Source organism: Olea europaea, unplaced genomic scaffold, assembly GCF_002742605.1.
Source record: "Olea europaea var. sylvestris unplaced genomic scaffold, O_europaea_v1 scaffold2512, whole genome shotgun sequence".
Classification (NCBI taxonomy): domain Eukaryota; kingdom Viridiplantae; phylum Streptophyta; class Magnoliopsida; order Lamiales; family Oleaceae; genus Olea; species Olea europaea.
This window is the reverse complement of record NW_019243365.1, coordinates 164,144-176,015: the sequence shown is the minus strand read 5'-3', so window position 1 is coordinate 176,015 and position 11,872 is coordinate 164,144. Positions and strand designations below refer to the sequence as shown.

General features: G+C 31.1%; 1 protein-coding gene across 1 annotated transcript in view; it reads right to left on the bottom strand.

Annotated features, from left to right (window-relative positions):
• The window catches only part of LOC111382502 (endoribonuclease Dicer homolog 3a), a 17,048-nt gene extending 12,368 nt beyond the window's left edge, over window positions 1-4,680 (bottom strand). Inside the window, exons 1-10 of the mRNA XM_023006503.1 lie at window positions 4,412-4,680; window positions 4,109-4,212; window positions 3,813-3,996; window positions 3,110-3,223; window positions 2,385-2,519; window positions 1,968-2,037; window positions 1,321-1,385; window positions 1,084-1,215; window positions 630-761; window positions 2-61 (exon numbers count right to left, since the gene is read on the bottom strand). Of these exons, the coding sequence (XP_022862271.1) occupies window positions 2-61; window positions 630-761; window positions 1,084-1,215; window positions 1,321-1,385; window positions 1,968-2,037; window positions 2,385-2,519; window positions 3,110-3,223; window positions 3,813-3,996; window positions 4,109-4,212; window positions 4,412-4,495 (1,080 nt within the window). The 5' untranslated portion in view covers window positions 4,496-4,680. The remainder of the gene's footprint in view (window position 1; window positions 62-629; window positions 762-1,083; window positions 1,216-1,320; window positions 1,386-1,967; window positions 2,038-2,384; window positions 2,520-3,109; window positions 3,224-3,812; window positions 3,997-4,108; window positions 4,213-4,411) is intronic.
• Between the last annotated feature and the right edge of the window lie 7,192 nt (window positions 4,681-11,872).

The following is an 11,872-nucleotide window of genomic DNA, read 5'->3' as shown; positions in this document are numbered from 1 at the left end:
AATTCTGCTTTGCCATGGGGATGAATTCTTTCAGTTTCGTCCTGTCCTCATTCGTATATACCTGTATAACAACATAGAATCAATGATCATGAAATAGATTTGCCCTTCACACAACAAGACCAAAAGAAGTTATATTCTCACAACATAGAGGAGTTAAATGACCCGACTCTTCTAACTATTACTATACTTAATTAAGCTATTATCTAGTTCCAATTTATCTATCTCCTACAAATAATATGCACTAAGCCCCCATTTGGCCCCATTTTGTAGAATTGAAAATGGGTGGAATAGTATTTTTTTGAAAAATGAGTAGCTGAAGAAGGAAAAGTTTTCGATTTACGTGTAATATTATTTTATGAAAGATTGTGTGGTTGAAAATAGGGGAGAGAATAATGTAATGTAATAGAAATTAATGGGGGTCAAACGGGGGCCAAATGAAATAATGATTTCATGAATGGAAACTGCTATAGGACCAAAGAAAAGGAACTAATCTAGAGGCTGAAACAAAATTCAAATTAAATTCTACAAAATTAACCAAATTTTTTTCCTTTTTTCCTTTTTCCCTTTCTCTGGTGTAATATGTAATAACTACCACCACAAAATTGTCTTCACGTGCTAAAAAAATTCACCTTAGAACAGGACGATTCTAATTTCTTTTTCAATTCCAAATTGGAAGGCAAATCCTGATCATAAAGTCTGCAATTCTGGTTTGCCAAGGGGATGAATTCTTTCGGTTCCATCCTGTCCTCAATTGTATATACCTATATAAAAACGTAGAATCGACAATCATGAAATAGATTGGTCCTTCACACAAGAATACCAAAAGGAATTATATTCTGGCAACAGAGAAGAGTTTTGAACAGACCCTTTTTAACTTCTACTATACTTAATTAAGATATTATTTAGTTCTAATTTTTCTATCTCCAACGAAATAAGCTGCACTTGATGAAATAAAGAATTCATAATTTGAAGAGGCTGAACCAAAATTCACATTATATTTCACAGAATTAATCAAATCATCTTCCTCGTTTCCTTTCCCATTTCTAGTGTATCTGTAATAACTTCACACAGTAAAAATTTCACCTTAGAACGTGAGGATTCTAATTCCTCTTTTAATTCCAAATTGGAAGATGTGGCTGGATCATAAAGTCTGGAATTCTGGTTTGCCATGAGGATGAATTCTTTCCTTTCCACCCTGTCCTCGATTGTATATACCTGTATAAAAATGTAGAATCAACAATTAAGGGTTTGCAACTGTTGTGATCAATAAAAGTTCCGCCAATACAGAAAATTCAGTAGATAAGAATTAGCAAATGTCACCTGGGAATCTAAGAGACTTTCAAGCTCCGAAATGTGATCCTGACATTCTCCGTTGGAAAAGACGCCTGAATCAGAAAGGGCTATTAAGTGTTGTGCAAAGTAGTCGATATGTAGAAAAGGGGGAAAAATTAGGTGTGTAATTAATTTAACAGTGACAGATATATTAATTGAAATTACTGCAGTACGGCCTGGATGGATGTAAAAGAATAGCATATTCCTTTTGACTACGTTTCAGTTTATTATTTATTTCCGTGAAACTCAAGCCCGTTTCCCATAGTTTTGTCTTGATTTCGTATGACATTCCTCATTTGATCACAATATTCAAAAGCATAAATGACTCGTACACAAGTACATATCATTTAAATTTGGATTGCTGGATTCATTTAAATTTAAATTTGGCTTTATTTCTATAGTGCAAAAGAACAAAAATGTATAGTACAGCGGGTATTCATCTTGTCCATATCCTGCCTGTTCATTTATTAAATTAGCTGCGCTAAACAATACTGTTTGGCCTGTTTATTACCAATTCATTTAAGAATGATATACACTATGTAAAAACAGTATGAACTAAAAGAGAAAATATGGTCTCCCATGTTTAAACATCTAACAACATCCACAGAGATAAAAATAAAAAGAAAACTGATTACCATTTCTGATCCCAGGAGAAGCTGTCATCCCAAAAATCTTGGGCCGGTTGGAAGATTTGTGATAAAATTCCTTCATAATTAGAAGATACCGATCAGTAACAAATTTACTTTACGGACGACAGGCAAGAAAGTGAGGGAACCGGGCGAAGAGCAGAATATTCTGGAAGATAAATAGAATATTTTATTTCATCAAGAATAATGAATACAACTGTTCAATTACATATTTATACGCAATGAGTAAAGGGTAACTATCACACAAATGATACTATAGCAAGATTGAGTTATGAAATAAGACAGAGTCTAATACAATTTGCACAATACACTTCAAACAAATATCAAAAGAAATCAGCAATAATTGAGAAAAAAGGAAATGCTGATAAATTGGAATATGACTATGCAATGAAAGCATGAAGTTACCTTCATAATCTTTGCATAAGGATGTTTACGGGTAGCAAAATGGCATTCATCTAGAATAATAAAACATAATACTTGAAAACTCAAGAATCCCTTCCTTAAAGCATTTAACAAAACTTGAGGTGTCATAACCAACACCTGAAATGAAAAACAAAGTAACGACGTGAATCACCTTTGCAGCAAAAACATTGACATATAATTTCGGAATTTCGTTGCAAGTATTCTTCATACATATTGATCAAAAACATCAACTGTAATTCTAGCTATCTTCTTAAAATACACACTTCAACAACCATTTGAGAAATAACATGAAGCTGATGTGCTTAAAAATAAGAAAACTCAGTTTTAAGCTACATAATTTGATAAACATAGCTGTCAAATTCACTTTTTTCACTAACAAAACTTACTCTTCCAGAAAGTAGTATAAACTCACTTTCTAGGAAAGTAATTTTGAGCACAGCCAAACATTCTCTGAACTAAGGGAGAAGAAAAATACAGCAAACCAGCCAGGCCAAAAAAATGCAGGTGTTCTGATTTTAAATGGATTCAAAGACCAAAAATTTGACAGCCAATTTGCATTCAACGACGGTCCTTATGAGGAAGGCCAAAATAAGCACAATCCTGAATAGGTGTAATTATGAAATATGCTGAACCAAAATAGAAAAGTTACATTATTGAATCATAGAAAGAATCCAAAAAATTATATTGGTCATTGTGATTCAACTAACATCATGCTCATTAACTTCCTTCTCCCAAGTCTTGACATTCCACTCATCAACCCCTTTGGCTCCGTAGTATTCTTCCACTTCAAGCTCTGTGTGAGATTTTATCTCCTCGTATTGCTGCAATGTACAATCAATAGGATTAAACTTGACAAATTTATAATATACAGTTTCTTCCAAAAGATAAGTGAGTCTAACTATACTATATGTAATGACGACAAATAGAAAAATGTTTGTTTAACAGATAAATATGACTCGTTATATAATTACAAAAGAAAACAATACAAAAACTGTTTGCTTAATACTACTAATGTGCTTTGTGCTTTTCATAAACATGGAATTGGGAATGTCACCAAAAAAGAAAAATGTCGAATTGGGGCCTTGGAACCGAAAATGAGTAGAACTTCTATGTTTGAATTCATCTCTTCTTAGTTCGGACACCAGGCTGCCAAACACAGTCTTTCATCAATTGGAGGTTTCGGGAAAATTGGTTAGACGGAGAAAATCAAAGAACAACCATAAAATACAACAAAATATCAAAACTATTTCGAAATTATAAGTGATAATTTAATCACAAAGACACATTGGAAAATAAACATCAAACTAAGGAAAATCCAGTAAATCATAAATACGACAATACTGAAATGAAGTTACAAACAAACAATAAACAAAATACATGCCTATTAACAAATTTGAAGAAAGGGCATACCCGATGAACAAGAGAAACAGTGGGTGTTAGGAAAATAATCAACTTTTTTTCACCCTTATTTTTCTTTAAAGTTTTCCCAATTTCTTTGATCATCATAGTTTGTATCGAGGTTTTCCCAGCCCCATTCTCCAACACTGCTATTGTATTCCTCCTCATTGCCACTTCATACACCTTCCTCTCATATCTGACATGCATGCAACCAAACGAATCAAAATCACAAAAACACCACCAACATAAAAATTAAACAAGCCCATAAATTATTTTGCATAAAAAAAATTTTAAAAAGCAGCACTTACTCGCTAGGTATAGAGGTTTCATCGCCTGTTTGGGGCTTGGAGTCCATGTCTTCAAAACATCTTTTTAATGGGTTTAACGTGATTTCGTCCTGGACCTCCATTCTCTGGTTTATATATATATATTTTTTCTGTTAATCACCAAGAAATGATGTGGGCAGCAAAGAATTTTTGCAGAAGATTTTAAAAACTTTTAATACGATGTCAGGGCTTCAACTGACCATTTGTATGTGGGTTGGGGGGGTTAGTGTGTAAAAAATTGTGGCTTTATATCGAATGCCATTTATTTACAAAATCACTCTGTACCACAATGCTGTTAGGGGCATCCCAAATGCGTTTTACGAAGCTTGAAAACGGAATAAAGTGTCGTTTTGGATTCTCTGTACTCATTACACACTGTAGGGTTTTTCCACCATTGTTGTATGTCAAGTCGGGTGTTTAAGACAACTGCAGAATTGTGAATTCGAACTGAGTGCGTAGAAATTGGGAGATAATTGAATGGGAATTCCAAACTTTATTCATGTTTTGTAATTAGAATTTGAGTCCACGCTTGTAGACTTGTCGTTGAATGTTAATGGTTAAAAAAATTTATGGAATACCCAATTATACGCAAATACGCATATTCATTTTTTGGCTATAGAAAATGAAAGAAACTAAAAATAAAAATTACCCTTGGAGTCCGTCGCATCGAAGGAGGAAGAGCAACTTGGTGGAGAAAAAATACTAAAAAGAGTTGTAGAAGCGCCTAAGGTTCGTAGTGCCTAGATATTCAATTTTTTAAAAAGTGCTAAGGTTCGTAGTGCGTAGATGCTCGATTTTTTAAAAAGTATTATAGACTAACGTACAATGAGTCTTAGAACATAAGCGGTCATGCAAAGCACATTTTAGCGAATTACGAAGGTGATAAGGTAGATATGAGGTGTGCGGATTGCAGGAATGACTCGAGCTGGATGGACAACGAGTAAATTTTGACGAGGATTGTGGAACAAGATTTTGTTTCTATTTTCTTCTACTACTTCTTTTCACTCATCAATACACTTTGAAAAGCGTTAAAATTTGCTTTATTGATTTCAAAATAAATATGCACGGACACGTGATTCTCGATTCAAATATGTACACACAAGTTTTTATATAGATTATTGTAATTCTGAATGTCACGAACTCACGATAATTTCATTCTAATGATGAAATTATTTATCGGATGAATTTATCATATACTCTCATAATACCATACGTGTCACGTTTCAAATCTATCAATCAACGTCGTTTAAAGTAATGTTGTCATTTCCATCTATACACCATTTTTAAACCTTCCAAAATCAACCCTTCATCATCACTCGTTTCTATTTGTTCCATTGAATTATTTAAACCAGATCAAAATGTCCAAATTAGATAGTGTCTTGATCTTGCTGGAATTTGTAGTATTTTAGCAACTTTGCCCATTTCGGACATTATTGACCGTTTTCCTTTTCAAGGATTTCGCGTATATCTGCTGTATAATCAATTAAATGAACATTGGAGTGCTACACTTAAACTAAGAAAGGGAAAATTGTAGAGGAGGTCCCCAAACCTTTCAATTTTATTGTAGAATACACCTTAAGTTTATTTTTGCGACCACAATTTCAAACCTTATACTTTAAAGGTAGTTGAAGTCCATTGGACAGAATCCGTCCACAATTCCATTAGTCAACATTAAAATTGGAATTTTGACTCAAAATTGAAAATTTAAATGAGGTGTAAAATGGTCAAATTATATTTTTTATAATGTAAAACTTTAAAATAATTAAATATACAAAAAAATGGAAATGTTCATCTTCATAGAGCCCCCACTCTACTTTTTCCCCAAACCAAAAACATGAATCCCATCGTCACCCATTGAACAACCTCAGAAAGACACTGCACATTCATATCCATCTTTGAAATCATTGAGATAAAAGATTAGGACCAAGAAAATTATAATTACCTATTGTGCTTTTTTCTATCATCTGTATATGATGCCTAATCGACACTGTCAAAGCTAATTAGAGAAAATTTTGGAGTTGCCTGCCACAAAAAAGTTATCATTTATCTTTAAACGGAGATGCCTAGAACCATTTTTGTACCAGACTGATGGGAAAAAGGTATTACTATAGGTATAGTTTTCAGGATCAATAATGCTAGACAACCCAAGTCCCTTGACAAAAGTAGATTACAAAGTGACGTGTACAGCCAGGATTAAAATGCTGTGGACGGTTGTGATTTGATAATAGAAAATTTTGGGGAAAGTAAGGCGCCAAAAATCCAAATCTCTCTCCTCTGCTGCGTAACGGACTTTCGTTGTCGTTAAAGTGAAAGGTTTGAAATTGAGACTACAAAAATAAAAGGTTAAAGTGTATTCTACAATAAATTAAAAGATTTTCGACCTCCGCTACAATTTTTCCAATAATAAATTTTCACATTTGTTTTTTTTTTTTTTTTCTCTTTTTCCTAGAGCTCCTTCCCCAAAAAAACAATAGTATTACAAGGCCCAATGATTGCACCTTATACTCTTAATGGCCCAAAAAATTGGGCTAGGGCTAACTAAGGATATGTCCGATGGACCTGAAGTTAGGAAGTCTCTATTTATGTTGGAATCTTTAGACGTATACTCGTAGCCCAGCTTCATTTTATCAAGAATTCATTTTTCAAAAATTAATTTTCAATCACATATTATTTATTACACGTTAAAAAAAAATTCTTATTTTTTAACCAAATATTTTTTGAAATATATATTTTTTCCTTAAAATGGGACTCAACACAAGGGCTTAAATTTAGGGCCTTTTTAAAAAGGGGAGAAATCATAATTACACTATATAATATTACAAAAATAACTTGAGAAAGTATGCATAAATTGTATCATATTTCATGAAATTTTTAGCGTTTTGAAAATCGATCTGGACAGGCCAGTTCAATTAGGAAAATAGCGAACCGGTCTGACAACCGATTCAATAGTTGTCTTATAACCGGGAATATATAAACCGTTAAAAACCAGGAAAAATGGTCGGTTCAACCTAAAATCAACAAACTGGATACGGTTTTGTAGAGTTTTCTGGTTATCTCTATTAAAAAAAAAAAAGAAAAAAAAAAGGCATACAAAGACTAATTTGTCCAATTGTCGAAAGACTTCAACTCATAAACAGAGAAATCGCCTGGAAAACATGAGGAAAAAGAAGAAGCATCCTAGGAAAAAGAAGTGCCGCCATGAAAAAATGGAGAAAGCTGCCGACTGCAAAAAATAGAGAAGAAAGACGACTGAGATTGAGATATCATATGTTCGTAGTTTCAAGGCTTATAATTTATAAATTTATTGCGCCATTCTATTATGTAATTTTTTTTGGCCCATTTAATTTTCGTGATTATAAATGGTTATTAAAAATTAATTAACACATGTTAAAAATTTAAAATATTAATAAACTTAATATTAATTTTTTAAAAGCATATATCCATATAGTAATTAATTTTTTCTTAAACAATACATATCTATACAATATTTTATTTAACTAATTAATTTAGCACTTGTTTGAGCCCCATCTCAATGAGAATAATGCATTTTTAATTAGTGATTGATGGAGAATATGTAGTTAAAAATTAAGGAAAAATTCTAAAATTTGCATGTAATATTATTTTATTGAAGAATGTATAGTTGAAAATGAGTTTTAAAAAAGAATTTTTAGAATAATGGTACTCAAACAGGGGCTTAATTTTCCGGTCGACCCCAGTTTAACTTCGATTCGACATTTTAATCCTTGACCCTATAAGATAATGAATATGACCTATATATATATATATATATATATTCTCCGACATTTACATTCTATGATAAAATTCAGCAAGACAGCTATCTATCTTCATATCATCCACATGACAATCTGTGAAGGTGAATGAAATTAAATTTTGGCTCCATTGGTTGAAATTTTCTCTGACCCTTTTTCTGAAATGTGAAATGGAAAATGTTAATCCCTAAGTTGATTTATAAAATTTTATGTGAATTAAACATTAAAAATCCAGAATATATAATAAAAACAAAAAATATTGAAGCAACAAATCAAGATCAGGAAGACTTTAGAATGCATATAAAAGTAGAAAAAATTGTACTACTTGCTTTTTGATAAGAGAAACTTAAAACCGAGGGATGTTAAAAAAAAAATAAAAAAATAACTCATTAAACTCAATATCAACGAGGGCCCAAATCTGAACGGGGCGGAATTCCTCGCTTAATCGGTACTCAAGGCGGGATAGGTGTTTTGCCGTGGAGCGAGGACGAGATAGGTGCAGAGAACTTAATTCCAAACTAATTTAAAGTCGATTTCAAGATATAAGTTTCTGATCACATAACAAGAAAAGAATCATCATCATTAAAGGAAATATGAACTATTCTAAAAATTGAAAAATACCAATGATTTTCACCAACTAAATACATTAAAAAATGAAAGAAAAAATAATAATAAAAAAGAGGACGATAAAAAGGGCAGGAGGTGCGCCCCGCCTGTGAGCACTATTTGGACTGAAAAATGCTCCTAGTATTTTTCAAAGAAAAATGGATAGTATTTTTAGTAAGCATAATAAATTTATTATAGTTTACATAGATGATATTTTAGTAAAGGCAAAGGGAAAAAAAATCCGAATGACACAAGAAAACAAGAATGACTACGCTGACGTCGATTCATCCAGTTGTCATCCCTAAATAAAAGTCAATCATCAACCTTGTTTAGCCTCTGATTGGAACGCAGTATTTTATAACAATATACTCTCGACTTTGAAGATGACGTTTTACTGTTCACATGTGAGAGCATTTAGACTGGAGAAAAAGCCGTCGAAAAGGATATGGTTCAAATTACCCCAGTTCCTCATCTTCCATTTACCAAAATAACCCTTTCAATTATATTAATTATAAATAAAAACAAAATGTTTTTATTTAAAGAATATATAGAATTTTTAGGAGTAAATATAGGTAAAGGAAAAATAGAGTTACAACCACATATAGCTCAGAAAGCTTTAGAGTTTCCAAATAAATTAGAAGATCTTAAACAATTACAAAAATTCTTAGAATTAGTTAATTATGCTAGACCCTTTATTAAAAACCTAGGAAAAATTGCAGGACCTTTATATGGAAAAACTTCACCAAAAGGTCAAAGATACTTTAATATAGAAGATATTAAATTAGTTCAAAAAATAAAAGAAACATTAAAAGATTTACCTAAATTATCTATGCCATTAGAAACAGATTATTTAATTATAGAAACAGATGGTAGTATAACAGGATGGGGAGCAATTTTAATTGCAAAACCCAATAAATATGCAGATAAAAATAGTGAAAAAATTGTAAGATATAATAGTGGAAATTATAAAGAAAAAGGTAATATAAGCAGTATAGATTTAGAATTACTTGCAGTTAATTATGCATTAGATTCTTTTGAATTATTTATTATTTCTAAAAGAGAAATTACTTTAAGAACAGATTGTGAAGCAATTGTAAGTTTTGTTAATAAAATGAAATTAGAAAATAAAAGAAGTAATAGAAGAAAATGGTTAAATTTCATAGATAGAATAACTAATACTGGATTAGTAATTAACTTTGAACATATTAAAGGTATTGATAATCAGATTGCAGATATTTTAAGTAGAATAATTAAAAATAAAGAATATGATTGATCATTTATTGCAGATGCAAAGACCAAGAGGTCCCAGACCAGGATTGCCAATTGTTGGCAGTTCCAGTTCTCAGACAAATATATTACAGACTCATGATAAGTTAAGATTTGATAATATAGAGTTACTTTGTTTTCCAAATAGTAATATTAGTTTTAAGACACTCTCTCATATTTCAGTTACTAAATCATAAAAATGTATTTTAGATAATTTATGGATATCTTATAATAAGAATCCAAAAGATCAAAAATATTTTTTAGCATGTTTAAATGCTCTTTCAGAACATTTTAGTCAAGACCATAAAAAATTTAAATGTTATGTTGTTTTAAATGGAAGACTTCCAGAAATTTATCATATCTGGTTAGAAGTTTCAGATTGTATAAAGAATTTTCCAAATCCTCTATATAAAGGATTTTATTCTATTTCAGAAGCATTACAAGAATGTAGAAAATTTATAGGAATTAATTATTTTGTTCCTCCTTCTTTAAAGAATGTTTCAGATCAGCCTTTAGATTATGCTTCTAAATTTTGTGAACATTGTGAATGTATGACTAAGAATTTTAAAATTTTAAATGAGTCAAATCAGTCTTTACAACGAGAAAAATTAGTTTTACAAAAGAAAATCTCTGAATTAGAACAAGAAATTATTAATTTAAAAATTTCAAATCCAATTGTCCAGACTCAAGCAGGTACTATAGAGCCCAAGAATTCTATAGCTAGTCCAGCTCAAACGGAAGCTGGTAAAGACTTATCAAATCCGTTTATGGTTCTGGGCTTACCAAAAACTCAACAGACTCAGGGGACTGTTGATTCTCCTATTAATCAAACTCAACAGGCTGAAAATCCTGTTATAGAAAATAAAATTTTTTCTGAAGACCAGACACAACAGACTGGAATTTCTGTTACTAGACTTATTAGTCCAATGGATCTTAAACAGAAAAGCCCAATTAACCTTCTAGAATCATTTCAATCAGCTCAAAATCCAGAACATATTTCTCAATCAGATATTAGAAGAATTAAAGAAATGTTTGAAAAGATTGAAGAAATACGGCAACAAGTTAAACAAAGTACTACGAAGAAAAAGAAAATACAGATTAAAAAGAAAAATAAAGGCAAAAAGAAGTTTGAACAAGAAAAAGACTTTGATAAATTTGAAGACAATAATTCAGAAGAAGATAATTCAGATGGATGTATTGACGGAGGAGATTCTTTAGACAGTATTGGCAGACACAATTATGCAACAAGATAAGGACTTACTCAGACATTTGGCAAAAAGACAAGAGTTTTTCAGATCAGACTTTATCACTCCAAGACTTTTGTGTCCAGAATTCAAGAAATATCAAGAATTATTGTACGAAAAGTAGAATTTTACTGTTTTCTTTTTGAAAAAATTTGTAAAGAATCTTACTGTTTGATAAAGTAAGATTTGATTTCATATCTTTTTACTATTTTCTTTTTGACATTTTCAAAAGCAAAGATGTCTTGCTTTTGAAAAATGCGTCTTTCTCTCCTATAAAATGAGATCATTCTTTCATTTGTAATACACAAGAAAAAATATACAATACAAAGTTTTGGTTTCTCTCAAATATGTTCTAATTTTCTTTCCTTCCCGAAAGGGAAATTCTTAATTGTTCTTATTCTTACATAGAATAATATCCCACAAAAATATTTTCTTTTCTAAACTACTGATGGATCATTCCAGTAGGTATTTTTATAGTTCTAAGGTATGGTACTAATAGTTAATATTAGTTCCAGATCCTATAAGAACAATGTTTGTTTATAAAAATTTTTAATTCTTGTAAAGAATTTTATGTTTCATGCTGAGTATATGATAAAAACATGTCTTAACTCCAAGTTAAAAGTTTAAACTGTTTTTAAAATAAGCCCTGAGTGACCTCTCAAAGCGTAAAGGCCCAGTGGAGAGGCTAGGAGACGCATAGAAGAGGGAAAGGGATCACTGTTTTAAGAATTCTTTTTAAGGGAGTGCCAGTGGTGTCCTTAAAAGAATGGAGTTAGGCCCAAGTTCATATATCTCAGATGGCATGCTTTTGTTAAAAAAAAAAAAAAAGAAAAAAAAAAAGGATATTATTTTATCAAAAG